The sequence below is a fragment of the Achroia grisella genome, unplaced genomic scaffold, assembly GCF_030625045.1.
Source record: "Achroia grisella isolate CSIRO2021 unplaced genomic scaffold, CSIRO_AGI_Agris_v1 utg511, whole genome shotgun sequence".
NCBI lineage: Eukaryota > Metazoa > Arthropoda > Insecta > Lepidoptera > Pyralidae > Achroia > Achroia grisella.
Window position 1 is genome coordinate 5,542,132 of NW_026712905.1, and position 27,690 is coordinate 5,569,821.

At 32.7% G+C, this 27,690-nt stretch overlaps 2 protein-coding genes and 1 non-coding gene across 3 annotated transcripts; 2 read left to right on the forward strand and 1 right to left on the reverse strand.

The window, feature by feature from the left end:
* Positions 1-440: 440 nt before the first annotated feature.
* LOC131846372 (meso-2,3-butanediol dehydrogenase-like) lies at positions 441-1,569 on the forward strand. The gene has a single exon (XM_059195644.1). It carries the CDS (start codon positions 583-585, stop codon positions 1,342-1,344), a length of 762 nt encoding a protein of 253 aa, XP_059051627.1. The 5' UTR covers positions 441-582; the 3' UTR covers positions 1,345-1,569.
* Positions 1,570-4,073: 2,504 nt separating this feature from the next.
* Positions 4,074-4,145, forward strand: Trnaa-ugc (transfer RNA alanine (anticodon UGC)). The gene has a single exon. It is a non-coding gene; the product is annotated as a tRNA-Ala (tRNA).
* Positions 4,146-7,170: 3,025 nt separating this feature from the next.
* Positions 7,171-27,475, reverse strand: LOC131846593 (uncharacterized). Its single transcript, XM_059195930.1, has 16 exons — positions 26,549-27,475; positions 25,569-25,919; positions 24,777-25,032; positions 20,353-20,543; positions 18,872-19,071; positions 18,634-18,711; positions 17,199-17,447; positions 16,557-16,831; positions 15,641-15,848; positions 15,095-15,221; positions 14,499-14,718; positions 13,784-13,933; positions 13,232-13,330; positions 12,508-12,715; positions 11,613-11,680; positions 7,171-7,575 (listed from the first exon to the last, which is right to left on the reverse strand). The coding sequence occupies exons 1-16, from the start codon at positions 26,926-26,928 to the stop codon at positions 7,171-7,173; spliced, it is 3,465 nt and encodes a 1,154-aa protein (XP_059051913.1). The 5' UTR covers positions 26,929-27,475.
* Between the last annotated feature and the right edge of the window lie 215 nt (positions 27,476-27,690).

Genomic DNA, 27,690 nt, shown 5'->3' on the forward strand with positions numbered 1-27,690 from the left:
TGTTTCAGAGAATAGCTTTTATTTCACAAGTATACTTGATATATAAGAATACCTAAGGAAAGCAGATTGTTAGTAATCGGGACTAGTGCCCCCAATGCTGGTAATATACTATGTGAGGTCCACCTCCACACGGTCATCCCTGGTCAACTATCATGTTTATTTCCTGATGAGTTCTCTACAAGAACTAATTGACCAATTTATGATCATCCAATTGTCGCCAATTGCACCATTGCATATTTATAATTAATAAAAAAAAACGTAAAGTACCTATTAAGTAAGTACGATTTGTAAATATTTATTATGTCAGCGATAGATTCTATTGGGGTTTTCTATTCATAATGTAACTTATAAGTCACTTAATCTGATTTTAAAATAATTTCTTAGTAGAAAACTGAACTATACTATAAGCAACACTGATGCCAAATCGAGTTTGACAGTTTTGACACACGCAAGTATTGTTTATTTCTCCACTTATTATCGATATTGAATTCGTGTCATTCGCTCGAAACAGCTGTTTATGTTTAACCTTGGACGCTAAACGTTTATCTAATAAGTTATCAAGTGAGTAAAGTGACTTTAATTATGGAATTTACTGAAAAGGTTGTATTGATTACCGGTGCAAGCTCCGGAATAGGTGCATCAGCAGCTATACACTTGTCGAAACTATCAGCAAAATTGGCACTAGTTGGCCGAAAGGAAAACAATTTAAAAAGGATATCTCTATATTGTGAAAAGGCTAAAAATGTCAAACCTCTAGTAATACTGGCTGATGTCACAGAGGACGCGGACGCACAAAGAATTATAGATGAAACCATAGAGCATTTCGGGAAACTGGACGTGCTTATCAACAATGCGGGAATTATTGATATGGGTGGTATAAAGAAAACAAACATGGAATCATATGATAAAATTATGTCAACCAATATTAGAGCTGTATTCCATTTAACTATGTTGGCCGTTCCACATCTTGTGCAGAGTAAAGGATGCATAATAAATACTTCTTGTTTAGCTAGCTCGAAACCTAGCACTATGTCATTGGTGTACAACATGTCGAAAGCTGCATTAGACCATTTCACGAAATGCATTGCATTGGAATTGGCGCCAGATGGCGTTAGAGTGAACTCCGTAAACCCTGGATTTGTGAAGACAAATTTATTAAAGGATATAGGTTTAACTGAGGAGCAATTAGATTTGTTTGTCAAGAATGTTGTGGGTAATATGCCATTGAAGAAAGCTGTAGAGTGCAATGAAGTGGCGGCGTTGATTGCATTTCTGGCGAGTGACCAGGCTACCAGCATCACCGGGTGTAATTATGTCATAGATGGTGGCACTTCACTACGTTAATTTTAAGGGTATCTACTGAAATGTAGTCTAAATGTAATTATTGATTATAAACAAGAATTAACTTGTATGTTCTTTATAAATGACTTCTGAATCTGTATTTAGTGAATTATTATTGAACTGTCTAGTCATCAGAATGCGACACAAAAAAATATTGTAAGGAGATTTATGTAGAATTTTATTTTTTAGGGTTTGTAACTTATTTCGCGCCAACTAAGTATTAATAGCACTAGTACATATGTACAGTGAAAAAAAAAGCGTGTAGATACATACAAGTATTTTTTGTAAATCTGATTAATGGATATATATAGATAAGATATTAGCTGAATGATAGTGAGCGCAGAGCGTATTTTTAAAAAAATATAGGCATATGGAAAAAGCACGCGGAGATTCATAGTCGTATTATAATATCTACCATGTTTTATCTTTAAAGTTCTTTTTTTCCTATTTAAGCCACTGCATCAAATATATCTGTATACAATTCAATATATAGATACCATCTGATTTTTCTCCAAAGATATCGTCAAATTTAGTAATAGAATAAGAACCATTGTTAAACACTGTTACCGCATGTCACTACGGGTATGATGTACAGAGTATTACTATTTCTTAATATATGTAATAAAAATATTATACCTGACGTTAAATAGATATTATTTTTATTTACCACCTTCAAATACTAACATATATCTACAAAACCGTGAAATAGTCATTGGTAGGTACTACCCTACTCACTATAAGTATCGATCACTCTGTTATTAATAATAGATTAAATATAAATTTGAATAAACGTTTACCGAAGTAAATACTATTTTTTTCTATTTTAACACAGCTACGGTAACCGTTTAATATCAGATGGGCCGTATGCTCGTTTGCCACCTACGTGGTTTGAAAAAAAACAGAGTAAATAAGATGTAAAGTATCTACGCACTATAACAATGAATTAAAAAAAAATATGTACCGAACGATACATATATGGGAAAATCGACATACCGACGCTAGCTGACAAACTTTCTAAAAAGAAATGAAATATTCAAAAGGGCATAAAAGCAGAATTATTTTTTCGTCAATTCGATCAATGTCGAGATTAAGTACGTAGAACTAAACTATACATATCAGTTCAAAGATTTTAAAGATAGCTCTCGCTGAACTTTATTTTTAGGAACAGCATTTTTAAATAGGTAATTGAAATGGCAAACAAGTTAACTGCCGTCAAATATATACAAGAACAGCACCATTACGTGATCCTGTGACGTCCGTGCTAAGAACTAAGATGTATAATTACGAGATAACAGGCATGACAGTAAATTAAATCCTTATTTAACCCTGAAACCGAAACATAATAAAAAGCAGTGCTTCGCGGCAGAAATAGGAGACTGAGTTACCCACGCAGATGACGTATTACAGTCTACTTTAATATAAAAATAATTGATTTTTAAAACAAAAGACCGTCTTAATATGTAACTAGCAAATTGAATTGACAATTACAATTTATACAAACCTATTACCTGTTGAGTTTATGTTAATATATACAAGTTTTTTCTTCTTTGTCAACATGCGGGTATCTTGCTCATTCTTCTTATGTGAATGTGATGAATCTGCTTTCTGAATGAGTGGTAGAATAAAAAATATGACTATTCAAAACTGCTTACATTAAGATTATTTGAATAAAGACTTTCTATTTCTATTTGCCTACTTACTTCTATATTTTAAAATATAGTATGTAGAATTGTCTATATGTCAAATATAGCAATGATAAACAAATTTTACCATTCAATTTTTCTATTAAATTTCCCTTCCAAATCGAGCCGTCCTTACTACTATTGAAACAGTAGCCTTATTACGATAGTATTAGCTACCCTGTGATATCTAAACCATGTGATGTTACCAATCAAGCGAAGTCACTGGTGATTTCATTATTACATTTTATAATAAATATTTAATACGATAGTATTAGCTACCCTGTGATATCTATATCCATATCGATTCAAAATATGTAATGCAACTCACAAATTGCCGACCTAGCTCCATCCTCAGCAGACGATACTCTATAAATAAAATAACATTTCTAAAATGACTAATTCACTAAGCATTTTTTAGTTAAATACTAAATATTATTGTAAACCATGTGATGTTACCAATCAAGCGAAGTCACTGGTGATTTCATTATTACATTTTATAATAAATATTTAATTATTCGCCTACCAACATTATTTGATAGTAGCTGTCCCCGCGGTTTCACCCGCGTTAAATGTCAATAAAAATATAGCCTGTGTTATTCTGATGCATAAGCTGTATATTACCGTAAAATTCATCAAAATCTTACAAACTTTCGGGTTTAGAATATTATTAAGATAGAACGATCCCTGAACGAATATTTAAGAATATTCTGTATGATTACATACAGAATATTCTTAAAGATTCATTATCAATTAGAAATATGGGAAAAAATAACTCCTTTTTTTTCAATTAATTAAATCATGTAAATGTACTTTCATTTTGGGAGTTAATAAGTGCTGGCATTTACATTGCGAATGTTTCATAGAATTAGAATTGTAGATATAACTCTTGTGAGGCACACACCTGCTAAGCGTACCATATCATAATATATGATATGATCATTTTACATATCAAATATGCAATACTCAGGCTTTTCTTTAACTTAACCTTGTGTAAGTTACAACTTTGTCAATAAATACTAAGAGGTTACGATTTTTAAGAAACTTACAAAAGGGGATGTAGCTCAGTGGTAGAGCGTTCGCTTTGCATGTGAAAGGCCCCGGGTTCGATCCCCGGCATCTCCAAATTTTTATTTTATAAAATAATGTCATATAATAAGAAATAATTTATTAGACATAATTATTGCAAACTAAAATTAGTGATTCCATAAATGATTGCGTGAAAAATTCCATTTCTTTAGGTAAGTAAAAAAAATACGAAAAATGTTTTCTTTTTTAATGGTTTTATAGGATCAGATCAAAACTATCCCGCCAGTGGATGGAAAAGGTACATTATAGCACTAACTTAAATGCTTACATAAAATAGAAATAACGATTGAAATTGCAGGTTTGTTGTAACAATTCAGGACAATTACTCAAGCATTACTTTCTTTGGTTGACAGTGAATATATGACGTAAAATTTACAACCGTTAGAAAAAATGTGTGTTTAATAAACGACATACAAGCTGAATTCAAAATTGAATATTATTCGGAACGTCCTAACAGTTACATTACATAAAAACTAGTTTACATAAGGAAATTGCAATACATTCAGTCATTTAACATGTCAAGTTCATTACAATAAAAAAAAAGAAATATTAGGTACAAAGTAATAAGTCATAATGGCGCGACCTGCCACAAACAAAGTAATCATAATAAAGAATGATTTTAAAGGAATGGAAATAATACAGACAACACATCATATCGTTATCTTCATTTCAAAGATATACATATTGGATTCAATTGATTCTTATCGACACATGAACACGATTCGATACACCACTTAGCTCAGGGTAAGGGACGCTCCCTTACCAACTACTACACTAGCAACACTAGGTATACAATGAACACATTGTAATTTGGAAATTACCTAAATTATACTTAACATTTTTTTTAGAATCTCAATACTTTCCTAGACTAATGAACTGAAAATCATAATTTATATATACAGGATAATTTAACTCGTATCATGCCAATACGTCAGCTAATATTGAGTATATATAAAATTAAATTAAGAAATTTCGCTTCAAATAATTATATTTAGATACTGTGTCATAAATAGAAAAACTGGTCTATTTTTGTTAAATCAAACCATTAAAAGTGGAAAACAGCAATTTAACTGAAATATGGCCATTCCATATTTCCAAAAATAAATAAATAACTAAATTCAAAGGAATAAATTAACACTATATACAAAAAGTAAATGTGTATAGTCTAAAATTTTTATTTGGGGCCGATTATTCGTTAACTTGGGGCAGGTTATATTTAAATGTAACATCTATTATGACCAGCTCTTCTCAAATGACACATGTATCGAGTACAGTTGACTACATGTGTAATAGACTACTAATCAGTATTATTGTTTTTTATATGTTGCCAACTGTACTGATAGCTATATATGGCGATTTCTATATTGATCATACGTTTATAACAAGGCATTTGTATTGATTTTATATATGAATTCGAATGGCATACATGATTTAGACCATAAAAAACTGTCAACAGTTCTCTATAGCTATTCAAAACAGCAATATGAACATAGATGTGGACGTAGATAGCATTGTACCACACACGATTCGAATTTCTATTATATCATCCTTCAAAACAAAACAATACAAAAGTATGTATCTTGATAGCAGTAATATATTGAGACAAAAACAAATATGCTTTTTTTATTCAACGGGATTGGTAAACAAACCGACGAGGTGATGGACTACTCCTGATGGTGAGGCGTGATGTCAGCTTCATGTATGAACACCATATAGATACGTCATCATGTTACGTCCATGATATCACGAATACATGGCTTCGCATACTCTGTAATTGCACTGCTTTATTGCAGTACCCTTCAACCGAAAGACATCGTACAAACAAGTTGCTTGGCAATATGTGACCAATGTAATAGCTTTATTCAAACAGACGACTTTGTCTATCTAGGTACAAATACTGGCGACGTTATACAATATAAAAATGGCCACATACACATATTATTTAGAGAAAATATAAAAGAAAGTTATGAACCAAGATAGAAACTAAAGGATAGAACCTGCAACCATGTCGTAGATTTCTAATTCAGACCACATTCTTTTAATTTTATCTTACATTTATAATCACATATAACATCAAAATCGTATCAATCTATTTTCTTAACAAGTAATTTATTATTTTTCGCTTTTTTATTATAATTTATTTACTATACCAGTATAACGTGAAGAGAGATGCATCATGTGCAATAGGGACTAACTACAGTATTAAACTTTACTAATACTATTCTGGTTAAAAAAACGTCCACTCCCAGAACCATATACCACGATTTTCTTACTTGCAAATATATATTCTATAAGGTATATCATGTGTAACAGATTTAAGACAATCCCTGAAAGTAATAATTTCATAGTCTTACTGATCATAACTGATTCTACATCAACCGTATTATTATTATTATAATATTATCTGACCCGCCGACGTCACATAACATCACATTTTCACCGTTTTTGCAACTTATTCAATTCAGCTGCGTTCCTACTGATCGGATCGAAATGTTATATCGTAACATGAATTTTGAAAATAGAATCAGTAATATTGGAAATTTCACATAAAAAGAATATAGTAAATACAAGTTTCTTGTATCTTATGTTCATTATACTTTTTCCCGCATGAATTAAAATTTTAAATGTTGACAGCTGATTATGTATGGTACTTTCATATCTCTGCTTCTGTACAAGTTATTTGCCACAAAGGGTATATCCGCTACAAATTTAAATCATTCAAATAGTAAGAAAACTGTCATGGTCCTGAGAGATTGGACTGTAGCAGTCCCTAAGGAATGTAAAAAATTTAAGAATGCACGGATATGGAGGCAGGACGTGACAATAGTTCTATACGACAACCCCGACAGGACGTCTCAAAAGAGTTATCGAGCGACAATCATAAAATAGACACATTAAAATCACTACTCGACTAACATTATGAAATAAGCTCTTTCATGCGGATCGTACAGACCGAACACCGTCAATGCACAGATTAAATTTTCATCACGACTTCGCCACAACAATTTCTCGTTCAGGTCCGAACGGGTCTCCCGCTATCCCGTGCACGTGCAATCGACGATCACAATAGTTTCAACGTCGCCGGGCCGCGGTCCGCGTGCGTGGCGGAGGCGGGCGCGTCGCGGTGCAGGTTCCGGTTGAGGTCGACGCGCGGCTCCGGCGGGCGCGGCCTCCGCTTGGGGTCCGGCGCGGCGGCCGGGGGGCGACGGGGCGCGGCGCTATGCGCGCGGCTCGAGCGCGGCCGGGGGCGGCGGCCGAGCGAGGGCGTCGCCGCAGACGCGGGCCGCGGGGGCGGCGGGGGCGGCGGGGGCTGCGGGGGCGGCGGGGGCCGCGGGGACGGGGACGCCGAGGCCAGGCTGCTCCAGCGACGTGAGCGAGGGCACGGAGGGCCGCTCCGAGGCGGCCGGCGACGGCGCGTCCACATCATTCTGCAACGATCCAACGCGCTCAGCTGAGGCGCCGCCGGCTACAACACCAGGGAGCGACGGGACGGGACCGGACACCGACGGGGACGGACGGGGGGCGGGCGGGGAGGAGGGGGCACCATTACTCACTCGCACCCACTATGTCGCTCTACTGTGGGAGGCTAGCTGTCTCTGGTTTAAGAAAAATCTTCGAAAACACTAAGGAATGGTCTAATAATAGCAGAATTCTGATTATACAGCGACAGGTTAATATAAATCATTACTAGGTACTATTGGATGTATGTACTTGACAATAAATATCAACAAAAAAAAGTTTGTTTATAATTTCCTGTTACTTATGTTATGAAATGTGACCAATAATTTATTTAAGAATATATCGAGACAGTTAACTGACGGTAGTAAAGCGACATGTACGGTCTACTGAACTTATGTGCTGATAACTACATGGGATGATATAAAATAATGTATGAAAACAAGTATTTGGACAAGAAACAAATATATTTTAACAAAACTTAGGCACAAAATTGACAAAAATGACTAGAATCACTTATTTTAACTTACGATATGGGACTAGAAGTTTAGTTGCGGAATGCGAAGCCTTTAAAACAATGGTGAACCGTGGGAGAAAGCATTTGTGATACTGCTTGAAAAATAATAATATGAAATGATATTTCAACTAATAACCAATATGGAACAATTATATACCCGAAAAGCATGTGTGGGTAAAAGATGAAGATGTGAAATATTTTAAATCCATTTAAGTTTTATCCAATTAAAATTAATGTAGAAACCGATGAAGACTTCAGACGTCTGAGAGCAAAGGATGGATTTAAGATATCATATTGTTAAGATGTGAAGCATTTGTTTGGTAATCAGCACTTTTGCGAGTAGTGGGTGGGCTCTTGTTAATCTTTATGAAAAGACAGATATGCTGCTGTTGTGCTAGTTGTCAAAAGACTATTCATAATTTCATGTCCACAGCGATAAAATGTAACAGAAACCAAACAAACAATAGTTTGCTAGTGTCACCTCCGCAATTATTGGGTATTTGATCATCTCTTTTGTTAACTTTTATCGCTATAGTCCTGTATTTAGACAAACAAGAGCCCTGATTGGTGCATTTGGGTCACACCCGTCACACATGGGTTTGTGGCAATGCATGCTTGTATATTAAATTATAATTATTTACAATACACCTCCTGCTTGAAACAAAATGCTAATAACGAAGCCATTATGGTTTAATTAGAGTGAATAAGCGAATAATAAACTAAAGAAATAATAAGTAGCTACTAAAAAACGGAATGAATATTAAAAAGATTGGATAGGATAAAAACACATGAATGATAAAATTGAATTACTTTTCAGTAATAATTAAATTACTTGTCAGTTATGATATAGCTAAGCAGTTGGGTAAAATATTAACATATCATGCAAGAGAACTGTTAGACCTCGTCTAGTTAAAGCGTGTAAAGTTAGAAGCGAATTAGATTGGAAATATAGGAATATTGAGAATATATATAAATTAAAAAGCTTAATATATAATGCTAATAATAATTAAATATAATAATAATAACATTAACTAAATATGTTAAATTACTGTACGTAGTATTTTACTTCTATTATATTCCTGATAATTAAATGTGTAAAATTTATTTACAATAAGCAATATCTTATAATAATAACAATACTTAGCTACATATAGGATAATAACGAACAATATTCTGAAATTATCTAATCTAATGTATTGTATATAAATTAACTACTTCGACATAATATATTTTGGCCATACATCAATCATACTATTATATTATAATGATATGTAATCAAAATATGATGTTTAATGTTACCTTTAACAACGGAGTCGTCCCTAGTACCAAAATAATCAATAAGTTACTAACTTCACAGATATAACCTATACAACAATACAACAACATTTAATATAAAAATATATAAAACATACATTATATTACGCTTCTAACCAACATCTATAGACATTTCTGTAAAATAGTTAAGAATATAAGGCACCTTTTCTAGTAAATTCATTGTTACCATGCTTTAGTAATTATAAACTTTGTAATATAAAATATTTCTCTCTAACACATAAATATTTTTATTTCTCTATGTAAATATTATAATTTTTTGTATCCGAGCAGTACGATTACATTTAAATAGCATCATATTTATTCTAGGAAAAATCTATTTTATAAAAATATTTCACTATTACCGACTAGCTATGACATGACACAACGGCTAGCCAACGACGAACGCTAAAACCCTCATACGTGCTCCGAATCGGCTGGATATATTATATTAAATATACATCTGAGGCAAAGGCACTTATAAGTTTAAAAATATACGGTTAGTATTAAACAACCGGAACAAACTATTTTCGACCTTAAATGCTATTTCTACATTAGCCACTATTTTTAATCTTACTCACTATGTAACAAGATACATTAAGAATACTATTAGAGCGACTAATTTAAAGTTTCATTTGCATCAATCCGATTCAGTGCACAAGCGGGAACATCCTAAATCGATCTTCTATTACGTCTAGCACTCCGTCTGTTACAGGGTTAACACTAAATCGACGAAGATTCGTGGCGCCACGGTCTTTCTGGCCGCGTTCCGTTCTACGCACTTACTGTGAGCGACCTGCTTACAACCCAAGTAGGCACGCCTGAGCGCGCTTGTCACTTTGCCCTGACAAACCAGCCACATACCAATATTATAATATTTGTCTATGAACTTTGAAAATTATTAATACTGGCCATTTTGATAAGACAAAATGAAAATGGCCAGACACCGAAGTAACTATTACCGTGCAAAAAATATTAATTTAACAAAACTTTAAAATATGACTATTTTCTTTTGTAAAATTTATTCAAATTAAAATAAAGTAAATTTATAACAAATGACATTCCATTCGCTATTGCGATCCAGAAACATTATAAAGCTATGTTATTAACATAAATGAAATTATTCATAAAATTGTTAATTGATTAAAATTTTGAGAAAAATATCGAAAAAATAATTTGTAAAAGATCTATCCCCACCAGACAACTCTTTACATGTATAAATAAAATAGTGCTGCTGTGTACATATTTGCCTAGTGGAGAATAAGAAATGTTAATAAAGGTTAAATTTTGAGCTACATAACATATAACGTAAATTCTTTGGAATGTCAATGGTTACAGTTATGAAGAAGAATGTTTAAGAATCAATTAATTTACATAAATTGATCATAATTATTAAACATTATATGAAAAATTACAACTGAAGTATCATTTTTGTTTAATATATTTAAGATGAATATGTAAGAAAATTACTAAGTGTGAGAAGAAACATGCTATATTAACATAAATGATTCTCACCACACTAACTCCAGTCTTGCCCTGCAATTCACAAGAATCCTTCATTCGAAACCTATCCGTTTATTGATATAATCCTATGGCAGTGTAAAAAAACGAGCTTTCAGAACCTACCTACCTACAATCTTGAATAAGTTATGTCAAATACCTATAATATTAATTTTCTTTATAACATATATATAACAAAATGAACACAAAAATTAATTCAACAATAAATAAATATATAAATTTGTTTATATGATTCGTTTGCAACTTTTAATTATACAGAGAAACGTAATTGCAAAAAATAACCCATATATACCAATATTTAAGTGGTTGTGATAATAGACTTAAAAGAGCAAACAGTTACCCAAAAGCTCTCAATGAGCATTTCAGTAAAAATAAATGTTTATATAGTATGATTACCCCAAGAAATTGTGAAATGGACCATAAAATTTCAGTATTTAAGATAAAATACCATTTTTTTTTACATAATACACAAGTTTAAACATTTTTGAACTTTAAACCAAAACCATATAATAAAAAATTCAACATTATATTCAAATAATAAAAAATTGCAAACAAATATACCATATACATATAAGTATTAAACAAGGTCACCAAACCCGGCATATAGTGAGGAGGAGGGATACAAAAGCTAGAAACATATGAAGCCACTGTTGCCTTAACCGCCTGTATACAGAGGTGAGGGTGTACGTGACAGTTACCTTGAGGGGAACAGGTGGCACCTCGAGATGGTAACCGATGTCGCACAAGTTGCGGAGTAACTCGATACCTGTACAATATATACACACAATTACATACTCTTATACATTTTATACAGACTGGACTGGTGGATAGTTAACGATTTAGTCGAAGATAACTGTAGTATATGTGGGAAAGAGAAGTAAGCACGATAAAGTAAATAACATTGGAATACCACAAGGAGGAATTTTGGGTCCATTATTAATTTATTTTATGTATAAATGACCTAGTGACTATAACAAAATATTTTTGCACTTTATTTGCGGACAATATAGCCATTGAGATGCCGAATATTTATGATTCTGAGAATATATATATAATAATTAAATTAATAAAATCGTATCTGATGGTAAAAATATTTTCTACCAATAAATTATTGTTGTGATCATTTATTAGCAGATAATTTTGCTACCAACTCATATATCAATAATATAACTGTTTCCCAGTAATTACTTGTGACAAAATTAAAAAGAGACAGATACAAACTAGCCTATATATTAAATTAATCCTAGCTGTAACCTGGCAAACGTTGTTTTCCCATATAAAATAATATAATTATTAAAAAATAAGGGTTGATGGTAGAAGATTAAAATTTAGGGTGGTATTTTTAATGCCGCATCTTATAAAACCCATGTCAAAAAATAAATAAACACGTTTTAGGATGGGTCACACTTATTACTTAGGGGTACAAATTTTTGATAACAACTTATTCTCAGACCTACCAAGCTAACATATAATATTTCATCAAAATCACTTCAGTGGTTTAGGATTCCAACGCGGACATGTTTTTATTTATATATTAATAAGGAAATATACAAAACGCGCATAGTTAGTTAGTTTGTACAAAGAGTATCTGACCTGGCTCCCTATTGTTCGCATATCTGGCCTCCCACGCGTCGAAGAGACGATTGTAGTACCTCGGGCCGGCGAGATATGGCAAGTACTTGTAGGAATGGGGCGTGGGGAACACGCGCTGCATATCCGCCGTTTGGGTCAACTCGTCTTCTGCTTGCAGCAGATGCCTCACGTCATCGGGCGTCAGCGTCGACAGGATGTCTCGCAGGTACTGTCGACATCGTCATTGAACGTCATGTCACTACAGATACATACACTGTTTTGCTCTCTTAGCTTTTGCGCTCTCTTAACATAAAAAAAGTACCAGTTGAGTTTCTTGCCAGTTCTTCGCAAATGAAGTAGCTAGCCGAACTAGTGATAAATGTGAAGTGAACAAGAGGCAAGGCAGGTTTCCTATGTGAATAAATGATTTAGCTATATCTCACACTGAGATTATGACCTTTTGTATTGCTACAGTTGATACAAATTAATTATTCTTGAGTTAAATCGAATTATATAAAGTTTTGTAACAAACTAATAAACGCTTTATCTATCAAATATTATAAGTGTGCCAACTATTGCATACAATATCTTAATTAGAGGAGATTCGTGAACGAAGAATGGAATGGCGCCGCGGGAGATCATACTCGTCTCAAGAGACGGCGTCGTTACAAAATGAAGCTATAATTCCATTTCATTATTTACAATGAGAGAATAAATTAAATATAGAAACATATTAACTACTCACCATATCTCTTTCTTCCATATTTGTATAAATAATATGTTTGTCTCTTTCTTCTTTTGATAAGTAAATTGTATATAATCTGCTATCATATGGTAATCCAGCCTGAAATAGTATACAATAGTATTTTTAAGTGATTATTTCATTTCAAAATTGAATAGACTGTAGACTTCCAAGAAATTAAAAACAAAAACCTTTTGATTAAAAAATAAAATCTGAAAAGGGTACCTCATTAATACACAAAAAAAATACAAAATTGAATTGCGAACATATGCCGTCTTAATTTATTATCTGAAATTATTATATTCTAATTCAATTACTTAACTGAAAAAAAATCAATAGTCGTATAAAACGCTTTCTTTGTAAAAAAAGCTTATAAAATTGAAGAGTTAAAAAATTATAATAAGAATTTGTACAGAAAACTTAAACGGTTCTTCCGAATAAGTAGTAGAATAAAAAACATATTACTATTCAAATGTACATATGTAATGTTATATTAAGTTTATTTACATAAATATTATTTGTATTCTTAAGTGAGTAAAAAAGGTCGAAACTTACCAATTTATTAGGTTTGTCCTTAGAGAGCATCTCGAGGTTGGTCTTGAGCGGCACTTGAAACTGTGCAATGTTGAGTACTGTGCAGACGAGGGGACCCTTCACGTGAATATCCAATGGAGACGCGCTGTGCAAACTCGGTGAGATATTCACCTGCAATACACCACCGCGCCATAAATTAGTCATTATACATACGCCGGCCTCAATGGTCTAGCGGTTTAGCCCATCGCTTTAAATCCGATGGTCGCACACAAATGATTGTTTGTATCAGTCTAGGTGTTTTGTATATGAAATAAATTTGTATTTAGAAAAAAATATATATATAATGGCGCTGTGTGAATTGTCCTAATAGTTTTCCTTATTCCGTCAATAAATCACGTATATTACAAAAAAGAATCACCAAAATTGGTACAAAATTGAAGATATCATATTTCATACACAAAAAATACATTATTAGTTACTTGTGATTCAGGTTTTCTTTTTTTAAACTGCTTGACCAACCCTATTCATGTGCTTTAACAAATATTTGGCATACAAGGCATGACACATTATTCTTCAGGGATGGTAAACCAAGAGTGAATGGAATGACCAACCCACGAATATAAAGAAACCCACCGGTATCCCAGGTATTCATGACACTATTTTGACTGTTTATAACCGATGGTTGCCACTTACTTTCCAATTACATAAATAAATTTAACGCATAAATTTGCCTTACCTCCAGTAGCCAAGGCTTGAGATCTTCGTCCAACAGCACATCAATACCAAACAACTCGTAACAATTATACCTAGATGTGATGTTGGCCTTAGTCAGTGAGCTGATACTCGCTTCGCCCGATATTATTGTTTTTATTACCAGATCCTTCAATGAGTCCCACAGTGCATCAGTGTCTACATTCTTTTCAGTCTTTAAATAGTGGAACAATGTCTGTAGTGTCCTGCAAAAGATAACAATAACAATTAGCATTGTGATTTGTTGGAATACAAAAATGTAAATGAAATGAACTAGTACAATTTTATTAACATTGAATTTTGTTTAACATAATAAACCTTATCTATGATATAATAAAAACTTTTCAGCTTTTATTATATCATGGATAGATATTTAAACATAATCAAATCAAAATATAAAATTGTTAAATTATTTTCATGAGTACCTAAATGTAGCATAAATATAAAACTGCATTTCATATTTTCAGATGATAGCTGATATTATCAAGAATACTAATGTTAGCACTGATATTACGCTATTACTCATACTTTGATAGTTTTCCTAATCACTTTTTATAATTATCGTTGTAAAATCGTATTTACCACTTATGTCCCTCGCACGCCGCAAAATCTTCGTTTGGTGTGTAGTTTTTAGATAGTCTATTGATAGAGTAGTTAGTCAAATGCATGTACCGATCGTTCAACGATGTCAACTCATCATTGTATTTCACTGTAAAGAAAATATAAATAAAAGTTTAAATTTTAAACAACACATAAAATAAAAACAAATTTTAAACTAAGACTGAGATACCCCACGTATACTACTCCTATAAAGTCCACTTCGTTGAATATCCACTCTGGAATAATGTATATATACTATTTCGATATATACCAAAATTCATAAAAGTAGTGAAACAATAGTATATCAGAAGCGAAACAGAAATTGTTAGTAATATGGCATTGCTAGCAATGTACTATGTCAGTTTGACGTCCACACGGTCCCTCTGGAAACCATCGTAATAAATACCTGGTGAACTTACCACGATGGGCTAACCTGACCTCATATTCATCTTATCATCTGATGCCCCGCCAGCGTAAACCGCTAGCGCAGGCGGGTCCATTAGTCCATTATCATCTATAAAAAAATACCTGAAGCGAATCTCGCAAGTCCATCCTTATACAAGTATATCCTAAGTGGGTGCACGGACGTGACGAGCACGTAGAGTCGCATATCGAACTTGTTCCCGTTGATGAGGTACGGCTTCGACACATACCGTTGCACCACCACGGGGCGTTTCTTAGGTATTTGTGTCCAACGGGACACCACTTTGATGCCTGTACCTCGCGCTGACGCTGGCTGTAAATAAAATACTTATTTAAAAAACACCAAGGATAAATAAATAAATAATCATGAACAACATACAATATTTGACCGTGAACTAAGCAGAGCTCGTATTAGTCATTAGTGTTACCTACACTCAATTATGGGTAGAAATATTTAAATATATTTTTTGGAAACACATACACAATATAAACAGAACAAGCTTTAATCGCACTCCTACTTCCCAGCAAGTACCTTATCATACGGCATACCTATTCATTTCTATATCATTATATACATATTCTATTCATACAGTCGATTGTAGAATGTTATTTTAAATGACACGGCATCGTACGACTTCCTCGTCTTAATTGAATAAGGAAATAAACGCTTTTATATTTCTATCGACGAGAAACATCCTGTACGAATATTGGTGAAATCCTATAGTCTAAATAAGAACCAATTAAAAATCCAAACACTTTTATCGCGATACATATCCCTTACACTATTTATTATTTCTTAGACACTTTAACGACAGAGCCTATTAAATGAGCGCGAAACATTTAGGAATTTTTTTCATATGGTTCATAGTTAGTTTCGTTTTTTAAGTTTGAGATTTAAACAATTTTTATTTTGTTCGTATATTATATTCAGACAGAGGAATTATTGTGTGCGGCCCATAGCATTGGCTACTCTTACTATTGACTAATCCGCAACTGTCTACAGACAATGGTTTAGACTTACAGGTTTAATAATCCACTTTTCATTATTTGCGGCGTGCTTTTCCCAATCGTGTTTCAATAATTTCAGGTCATGTGGTAATACGTAAGTCTTCGGCATTATCCCGAACTCATTCACTCCATACTTGGCAGCCAGCTTCTGAAGGTTCCGCCACAAGCGGTCCTTCCTCCCTATTTGGAATGTACCCGGAAAATGGTTCATCTTCTGACCATCTTTTATTGCTCTAAACATCAATGACTTCATATGCTTTCCCCATATCCCGATCCATTCTACTGTCTCTGTAATGTGATAAAATTATATAAATTGTACAAAAATTCTCAATTCCACATTATTTTATTTGAAAGTTACGCGAAAAAATTATTAATAAATAAAGAAGTTAAAACCTGTTAGGAATTCAATTTCTTTTTGTAATCAGTAGAAACTTCTCTGTTGGTATTGCATGGATAAATACATTTGCAACTCTGATGCATTCAAACTCGAATTCAAAATTATTTATTAACACAGGACCTTTCGGCTTCTTGTGCACGCCATATTTTATATTAATATCCCTACAGTCCAGTTCGGCTAGCTACTTTACTTACTTAGTTACCTACATTTTATTTATTCATTAAAAAATAATGTTGCAGTAACTTTGATAAAACTCACCTTCCTGTGGACATTCAGCTGTATCACACTCACTCTTGACCAATCTAAACCCTGAATTGGTTAAAGTCTTCTTAACAACTATTGGCGTTATTGTCGTCAGTTTCCACTTGAGATGCTTCTGTATCGCCATGGGGATTTTGATGGGTGGTGTGTCTTCGTGACCAACAAACCTGAGATAGGGTGGCACTCGAGGGAAGAGGGATGGCCTCAAGCAACTCGATATTGACTCAGGTAGATTAAGGGGAGATTCTAAAAACAAAATCATCTCATGAAAAGATATCCGTGAAGCTTGTAAAAACAACGGAGCTTCTGAGCCTCCTGGTGGGGCTTGGCTGGCTTTACATTAACATTTACATCTAATGAAAATTCTGTATTTCATACTTTTACTTGTTACCTTCTAATCCCTGGAATAAAGAGATTGCATTTGGAAAAATAAAGATAAGCTGAATTTTTGCATGAATCCCTTTCGTGATTCTAAACTACACGTCAAACATCCTCGTTTTTCTTGACCTTTGACTTTGTGTAACATTTCTAGAGGGGTATGCATCGACAAGGCTGTTTAGGATGTTGCTTAGAATTATAAAAGGTAGGTCAGTAGAAAATATTACACTATCACTATTGCACTATATATACTATTGAAAAATCATCTATGTTGAGAATTTTAAATATGACTGAACTAACGAGTACATATCTACTAAATTACTTTAACTAATACTAATGTTTATTTATAAGAAACAAAATGGATCACGGAGAAATCGGTCTCAATAACGATGGAAGCAGTGATACATACAACTATATGTTAACAAATTTAAAAAATAGCAATTTTAATCTTAATTGCTAACTACAAAAGTATTTAATTGAATTTGGCCGTATTTTTATTTTCAAACACAAAACCGCTGCTATAATAAGTACATAATATTATAATTAAAATACTGTTGTTAAAATCAGTTGTAATTACATTTTATTATTAGATTTCCAATATAAAACAATAATCATATATAAATCAAATGATACTATGAATGGAATTCTAGCAGATATTCTTTCGTTTAATGAAATACTATAATCAGTAATACTATACAGGTACTATCAATATGAATGTTATAACATCAAGATAAAGGCAACCAGACCATTTCTAAATAATTACCAAACCGTGCCACGACTGTCCCCATTATTGTAATTAAGTACTTATTATTTATTGATGAGTGTTATCTTTTTACCATAAAATTGTAAATAAAAAGTAAGTATTAGAATACGGCAATGATTTCAATGAAACTTTATAAATTATTCATTATCGTTTGCATAAATCGAAACGAAATTATCCCTAATTATATGCCTCATTACGTGGCAGTACGTCTGGTTGCGTTTTCTTTGCATATAAACTAACGAGCAAACTTATGAACTTATGATAAATTATTATAGTGTTCTATATTGTAACCTTTGCGTGTTGGTATCGATTTAAAAGGATTTGTTGTGTGTAATGCTGTAATGAACATTTGTTCCTTGTTCGTCTTTGCTGTAAACAATGTACACAATCAAACAAAGCTGTTAGCTTACCTATATTTTTAATGTAGTCTTAAAAAAACTTTAGCCATATACAAATTACAGTTAAAGTTGAGTTTAAAAAGTAAATTATTAAAAAATAAATTATTATAAAATATATTTATTCTACTCACCTTTAGATGGAACTTTCTTAGGTAGTATAACAGTCCCATTTAATTTATTTGATAGTTTAGTAACTGAATTGTGTTCATTTAACTCTTCCCTAATAGGTATAGAAGATATTTTGTCTAGCTTTTCAATATCAGATATTGCAGTGTCTGTTTCCATGGCCCATGCATCCATAGCGTCTGGAGAGGGCGATCTGCTATGTACACTGTAAAAAAAACATGCATGCTTTCACAGTTCTGGAGCTATTTTTAACAGAATTAGTAACCAATCTGACGGTCCACTCGATGGCAATTACCGTCTACTAGCAACCCACTCCTTCACACAGATACATTTTACATATTTTTTTTTAACTTCTAGGTTTTTTGTACTAGTATATGCATGTATCATACATATAACCTAATATTGTTGAAAACTGCATTAAAATCCGTTGCATAGTATAAAAGTTCTAAGCTTGTCTATAACAAGTTTACAAAGTCGCCGAGATCAAGTTTAGAAAGTCGCTTTGTTTTATACTACGTGAAATGAAGATGTATGAACAGCATCACAAATATCACGTTGTCATATGCCGTCATTGGTACTCATGTGTGACTATTCCGGTTAACTGCGGTGTTATGCCTCCATATCTTGTGATATATGTTCACTGCTATATCTCACCTAGCGCAGCTAAGTAAACTTGCTAGCGATACCTCGCCGCAGAATTGACTTGCTAAACAAGGCACCGCTGACGCTCGCATTGCCACGCTCAATCAAATACCAGAAAGAAAGGATTTGTTTGTGTGTAGTCTATATGAATTCACAAGAACAACATTGTATCTTATATGTTACATTACCGAACATATGTTATAATATAGTATTAGTTACACTATTGGGTCACGACTTGTGATGATAGTTGGGCAAATAAATAAACTAAGCTCGTGCATTTGCATACTAACATAAAAAGTGCATTCGTTTCAAAGTGCATTGTAACAAGATTATTATACTTCGCAAATAAAAGAGTTTGTATTTGAAATTGTTTCTAAACAATAGCATATAAATATGTAAATAGAAAAGACTCGGGGGTAACATCGTCGTGTTCGCCTGCGAGGGTTGTTCAAAGGTAATTTACATATTGAAATGAAAAATATTCTTATTTATTCTATCAAACTATCATGAACACGGAGTGTATTATTTAAAAATCGTCTACAATCAGACGAGTAGAGCCCGAACCCGCGCATGTTACTACCAATCGCTATCTTTATTAAATTAAAGTGTTTAAGTAGTTTGAATGTATTAAAAAATCTAAACCGTAGACTTAATTTTAAAAATATTTTTTAATTGCAATGGCAAATAACCCACCCGATGGACAGTGGTAACCGTATCTGTTGCTATATACGGTGACCAAAAAGATAATTTCCTTTGGTTAGACTAATTAATTATAACTACACTTACTGTGTTAGAGATGAAAGATACGTAATTATAAGAAAAGTTATAGCATATAGATACTAACTCGTCTGCCTCCTCTGTAACACTGCACACTATTTTACTATTAGACTTCATCTTGCCAACATTAACTTTAGGCTTGATTTTCTTTTTGACTGTCTTCACTGATTTCTTGGGTTGAGGTATTGCGGTCACTGAACTCACTGGTAACGCTGGACTTACGGCTGGGCAGGTGGGTGTTGGTGTGTCTTGACGACCCTGTATAAAAGATCATTATGTTATAATAGTCCCATAAAAAATCAATATAACAACTTTCCATTACAACGATAAGCCTAAATTACTAGACTAGTTCTTAGTTGATGGAACAACGATATCTTTCTAATATTATAAATGCGAAAGTTTAGTTTATGGATGGATACATGGACGGATGTGTGTTTGTTACTCTTTGACGCAAAAACTACTGCACGGATATTTATTAAACTATCCAGTAATATATCTTATACATCAGAATAACACATAGGCTATAAATTTTGCGGGTGATACCGCGGGTACAGCTAGATTAGATATGATTCCGATTTTAAATATGAACAATTTTGTGAATCTCATGTGGTCATGATTTATGTGGTGAACACGAGTAAATACATCCTAAAGAAATTATATTATATATATATATTAATACGTAGTAAATTAGTTATTAACTGATAGCATAATACAAAACATAATTTCATACATAACTCATACGTAATGCATGGTTTCGATGAAAACCAAAGGCGATGTGAAGTAGTAATAGTAGAGCAAATTGTAAATAAAACACCGCTGACGCTTTAAATAATAATAGACAATATTAATCTATACATATTAATAAAATTGTGTGAGTGTCTGTTTGTAATATTGAAATAACAGTTTTTTACTAAATACACCAAAATAACATTTTTTACAATATTTTTCTGTCTGTCTGTTTGTTACGCCTAATCTCTAAAATGGCTGGACCGATTTTGACGGGACTTTTATTGACAGGTAGCTGATGTAATAAGGAGTAACTTAGGCTACTTTTATTTTAGAAAAATAAAATAAAATTCCCCGCGAACAAAGTCGCGGGTGCAGCTAGTACTAAATAAATCCGATTCTAAACAATAATGAGTTTTTACGACTATTAAAAATTTTAAACCATGCACATAGGTTTTAAATTTTTAACAATCGTAAAAAGCATTCGAAGTTCATCAAAGCTTATTAATATGTTGTTGTAAATTACATATCCGGTATTGAAACAATGGTGTTATTTTTCATAACAATCCAATTTTTGTATTGTTTATAAATAATATTGACATTTATTTATTGGATTTACATAATAATAATGATTCATAATAAATAATAATACTATCATATTTTTTTAATAATTAGATTGATCGATTAGAGATAGAGTAAAAATGCAGACAATAATAAACTACTATCATTCTTACACCACTTACTTATTTATTACATTCAGTACATTAACAAACAAACAAATAATTTTATATACAAATATTTATTGTTTTCATTTCGACAACAAATATTTTTTTGAAATGCACTGTACTTGCCTACTCAGTATACAATACACATGGCATCTAATTAAAAAAATGCTATAGCACTAATAACCTAGGTAGGTATTAAACGGATTTTCCTACCGTTTTTAGCAATTTTTTTTTTATTTGATGAAGCGTGCACGTCAAATATCTGTAACAGTTAGTGTGTTGTATATGTAGGTTTTAGAATTTATAAGGGAGATAGTAAGTATATAAATGCAGTTTACTAAAAAAAATATTGTGTAAGAAGCATGCTGAATACAAGAATTCACCGTAATACCGGTGCTCCGGACGTATTTCACGGTGTTGGCAACCAACCCACTAAAGTATTCTTAAAACACATTATAACTGCACTTTCTTAACTTCACACGTGCGGCTTACTGTTTTCAAATATAACCGCACAAAACATGTCAAGGCCGAAGTTACAAAGGTCAATTTGTTAACTGGAACACCACGGTCGAATAGCCAGTTTAATTTTACAGAATTTTCACATGTGAAAAGAATGTTCAGTATCTATTTTTATATTTTTAATATTTATTGACATGCAATAACGGATACGGCTCGGATCAGTGCTGTACAAAAGTGATAATACATTCGTATTGACATTTTGTACAATTTGGCAATACGCCAGGTCTCGTGTATTGAAGCCGTAATAAAATCTAAAGAGTACCGAATTAACCAGACAATAAGAAGATATTAATCGAGATGCAACCAGTTACTATATGACACCTACGCAATAAACGAGATATTCAGCTAGTTGCTTATTGCTATGGCCAGGAATAGACATTCAAGATTAGAAAAACACGTGGTCCGGGTATGGGTTTTCAAGTATGCCTACTACTTGAAACTCATACCAAGACCATGTGTTTGACACACAACACATAGAATATGTCAGTCAATTATAAATCTTCCATTAATTTTTCATGCAATAAAGTAAACTGTAATAGCAACATTATCAATACAATTTCGTAAAAGACTGAAATGATATTAAAACAGATTTCATGTTATTAAAAGTATTGTGAGACGAATACGGGTATATGGTTTCTATAAAAAAGTAATCATCAAAATCTACTTAAAATCTTTGGTATACACTTTATTACAGTTGAATTGAGGACCGGCTTCTTTAAAAACTCATTTAATTATATATCATTTCTTAAGAACAAACGGACATTGCTACAAAAATATTTCAAACCTCACTCACACAATGGCATATTCTCCTCAGCATTTTTTTGATTTTTCGCATTTTGATAATGAAATTCCACAACGTTAACGAGCACGTATTCTAGTCATCGCCACTATTGGCCTCCTCTCACACTACAAGTATAGCAACGTCACCGTACACCGAATAAGTCATCATGCCGTAAAAACATCTTTCGTCACATCTACCCAAAAATATCCTAGAATTCCGCCGATGATGCGGCCTAGACAAATTGTTATATAAACAATTGAAATACTTGTGTAACAGAAATGGCACGAGTGGGCAGTACAAATAACAAAAGCAGAGTGAAATTAATAGTACCGTTAATTTCTCACTGGTCTTTACAATCTGTTAATTGTTATACATTCACGTACAATACAATATTTACAGCTGTTCCGTTTATCTAAACACATAATACAATTTATTATAACATTGCGAAAACCGCTAAACTTTATTAGAAAGCAAAACAAACTTTTTTACCATTTTATTTGTCTGTCAATATGTATGTACACCCATCTCGTAAAAACTACTGAATGGAACTTAATTCAGTTTTGACCAATGTATTGCTATTTTTAATATAGGCTTCATTTTACAGCATAAAAATCTCTTATTCTGTGTGAAGCAAGGGTGAGTTGCTAGCAACATATAAGCATAGCTAGTGGACAGCTAGCATGTTGAAGACAGATATGAACAGTGGCAAAACTGAATATATAGAGAACGTGACAGATCTAGAGATCGCTACGACACTCACTACTAATATAATAGAATATTATTCAATGCCTGCCTATCACTATAACCTACTTATTAATATTATTCCACCATCATCATGTGTAGGATAGCCCGAAATAAATTAGTCTCTACACACTACAATAATATTTAATTTGGATCGTCAGAGCTTTAAAGTAGCAGTCATTGCACTTAATTTAGTTAGTATAATTAGTAAAGAAACAAGTAATCCAACTAATGGTAGCCACCATAGTGAAAAGTATCGTGTTCAGATCACAAATAGTACAAAATCTCATAAAATAAACGAAAATTCGACTCCCATAGACACAAAAAAGAAATGAGAAATTATAACATTTAAAAAATTAATATTATTTCTCTATATTTGACATTATAGCAACACTACTTAACTGTGAAGAGTACTTTATCACTCTATTTTTATCTTGTACTAATATTATGAAAATGTAATGTATACTAACTTGACATCATCTGTGATATTGTTAGGTGATTAAAGACATTTTCCATAGTCTGATAGTTAAAATAATCTTGAAGATTATTTTTTCAAGTTTATCTCAAAACCACACAATCATAATCATCATAATGTCAAGAAGGAGGGGAATAAGGACCTCTTTGCCAGCAATATACATTGTTAGGTCAACATATAGCATAGATGGGTACAAAATTCTAAATTCATTCATTAAAAAAATGGTTTATATATTTTTGTCTCTGGGACTCCCTATATTGTGAGTGTTTATCCTAAATACACTATAATATTTTTAATACAACTACATATAAAGTGGTGTTGTATCTAAAACAATTGTACAATATAACAAAATTCACACATTTTTAAAGATTTTAAAGTAATTTGAATGGTGAACCCACCTGATGGAAAGCTACCTCGCTAGCTATTTATTACGTATTACAATGCATATGGTTCAAACCAGACCAAGTTGTATAGAACTCCTAGTTAATGGTAAACAAAAACAGAAAATGAAAGGAAATACTTACAGTTTCCACCACAGGCGCATCTCCAACAACTGTCTCATTGTTGATTGCTGTTGTTCTCAAGATGTGGATACCGTTAATGTCATCTTTGGAAGATACTATGATTTGGTCTTTGCAAGTACACCTCATACCCTTGCTGTAGTTTAGTGGACTTTTTGATACTGGTGTGGTATTGAGTGTGGCGAATGAACCATATGAGTAGCCTGTTCCAGAATTATCTTTGGCTCTTTTCATATTGTTGGAAAGATATGACAATCGACTGAAAAATAACATTTTTGAAATAGAAATTACAAATTTAAAATGTCTAGTACCCAAAAAGATGGATATTTATAACATAGCCATTGTATCTTTAAAAAAAAACAGAATTGGTATGTCATAATAAATAAAATATAATAATAAAGTAAATATGAAATAATAAACACCTCTTTAACATTTTAAGATAGGGTAATAATTTATATTAACAATAAAACTATAAAAAGTATACTCCACAATTAATCAATATTTATAAGAATAAACTAGAATAATGTTTACACATCAATTACATTTCTCAACACAATCTAAAAGACAACTGAACCATCTTGATTTTATTTTCTTGAGAACAAAGATACAAAACATGAAAATAATGATTAAAGAATGCAATGTGTAATTAAATGATAGTGGTATCAAACTCTTGAAATATTGGCCAATCATTTGGTTGAGAATTTAATACATACCAATAACTGGCTTTCCATAACAATTATCAGTCATTTTGATTAGATATTACAGTGGAACATGTGTGCATAACCTATAACAAACCTGTCATATCCTGGTATAGGACTGCTAACATGAAAGTTGCAGTATAGATTATCTGACTCGCTGGAAGCCCGCTGTCTCCGACGACCTTCCAAGTTAATTTTAGAGTCTTGGCATGACCTACTTTTAGGTTTTTTTAGTATACCCTGAGGTGGTGACTTTAGTAAAGGATTATTGAGTATTGACTTCAATGGTTGCTTAGTAACTTGGACCTCCATCATCTCTGTATCAACTTTTTCTAGTAGCTCTTCTACTTTTGGAAGACGGCTATCATCAATTTTTGTGTTTGATAATGTTGTTACAAGTAATGGTCTGCTAGGACTCATTCTAAATTTTGATCTTCCTGGCTGGTATCTATGTGAACATGGAATTTCATTATAAATTGTATAAAGAAAATTAAGATTACATTCAATATTATCGACATGGTCTTTGAGAATTTATCAGTATTGCATAATTTTATATGTTATTTCTCAGTTATTACTTGACAATTTTAATACTCTTTAAATATCACTCCATAATTCTATTTATCTCTTATTATCTCTAAAATTTGTAATACAAGTCAGAAAAGATACTACAGTATCTTAGTGCCTAAGTAATTTAACACAAGTGTGTTAACACTGTGACAGAATTGATGTCTGCACAATTGACAACATTTGTATTGATGAATATTACTCTATCATAAATATTTCAAAACACACTCAATTATATAGGGTATTACAATAGCATATATTACCAAAACTTAAACACTTACAAACTTTACAACTACTCTTGAAAATTTACTATAAATTAATTAAATATTTATTATATTGAATAATTTGTTAAGGGTAAATATGAAGACAAATATTTTATACATGACACTAACATATAGAAACTATTTGTTACATATGTTTGAGTGTTTTTAATAAGAGAAAATTGACATACAATTTGTCACAACATAACTCATTTGAATACATTTATAGGTTATGTTGATGAATTACACTTACCCATAGTACTTTTTTTGTTCATGGGTCATGATGTAGTCACCGTTCTCGGCTGCAGGCAGGGAGCACTCGTGTCTGAATCGCTCAAAATGGGTTTCTCCTAAGTTACTTAAAGTGAAGTGGCTCTTGTTTGAGAGTGCCCTAAATCGAGGTATGCCGTCCGCGGAACGGTGTGAATCCCGACTTGCATCCTCATATGGAGAGCGATCGACGCCTTCACTGCGGCAGCGCCGCCTTAACACTCGCGCTGGTCCCCGCCCTGACCACTCCAGCACCGATCCCAGAGGATCGCACGCGTCAAACCCGGCTTCGTAACTCGGGCAAGCTCTTCTGCTATCCATGTCCGATACACTTACTCGTGACACATCGTCGTACGTCCACATTGATCACGCACCAGGAATTTCACTATTGCACTGTTAATTTTACGGATCAGACTCGTTAAAACACAAACCTCTATCGGCGTCGAGGCCAGGGGGACAGGTGACAGATTTTACTGTTCTACAATGATCATACAACGTGCCAGCACTCCCGCCAAAATTAAAAGAAAAATAAGTTTTTATTACAAATAAATACTAAACGAGCCCTCAGAAAAGATACTCCGTGATGTACGCATTGACACACTTTACACCGTTAATTTAATAACGCTTCAATGAAACTTGTAGAATATGAATAGATGATAATGGCGATCGAGAAGTATTCAATCACCGATTCAATTAATTTCTTTTACACTTTTCTACAATTATAGGATCTACTTTACATGTTACCTATAAATAATAAATTAATACAAATTACGAGAAATTAATGTTCATATTTTTGGTTTGAGTTAGTGCTTTAAAATTAAAATAAAAAATCAATTTATTTCAATAGACGAACAAAATTTGACTTCCTACATAATTACGGAATTTATGGTATGAGAAGTGGATGGACTGGATGGATGTATTCCAATGTATTGTTGTATACGATGTCATTTCGAGCCATATGTTTAACAGATACTTTCCTTTTCTCTCAAATGCTTCAATGTTTACGAGAGAACGAGATCTTAGGAAAGTTCACTTTTTGAACAGATGCATAATAAACATCCAACTTATCGGAACAATAAGGTCAAGATTACATTATCCAATCGGCATTAGCGGTACCCGGTTTTA

Excerpts from the sequence above, each read along its gene's own strand:
- LOC131846593 (XM_059195930.1), bottom strand. The coding sequence starts at position 26,928 with ATGTGGACGTACGACGATGTGTCACGAGTAAGTGTATCGGACATGGAT. Across the intron at positions 15,222-15,640 it reads ACTTGCGAGATTCGCTTCAG|TGAAATACAATGATGAGTTG; the intron begins GTATTTTTTTAT and ends TTTTCTTTACAG. Across the intron at positions 13,331-13,783 it reads AGGACAAACCTAATAAATTG|GCTGGATTACCATATGATAG; the intron begins GTAAGTTTCGAC and ends ATACTATTTCAG.
- LOC131846372 (XM_059195644.1), top strand. The coding sequence starts at position 583 with ATGGAATTTACTGAAAAGGTTGTATTGATTACCGGTGCAAGCTCCGGA.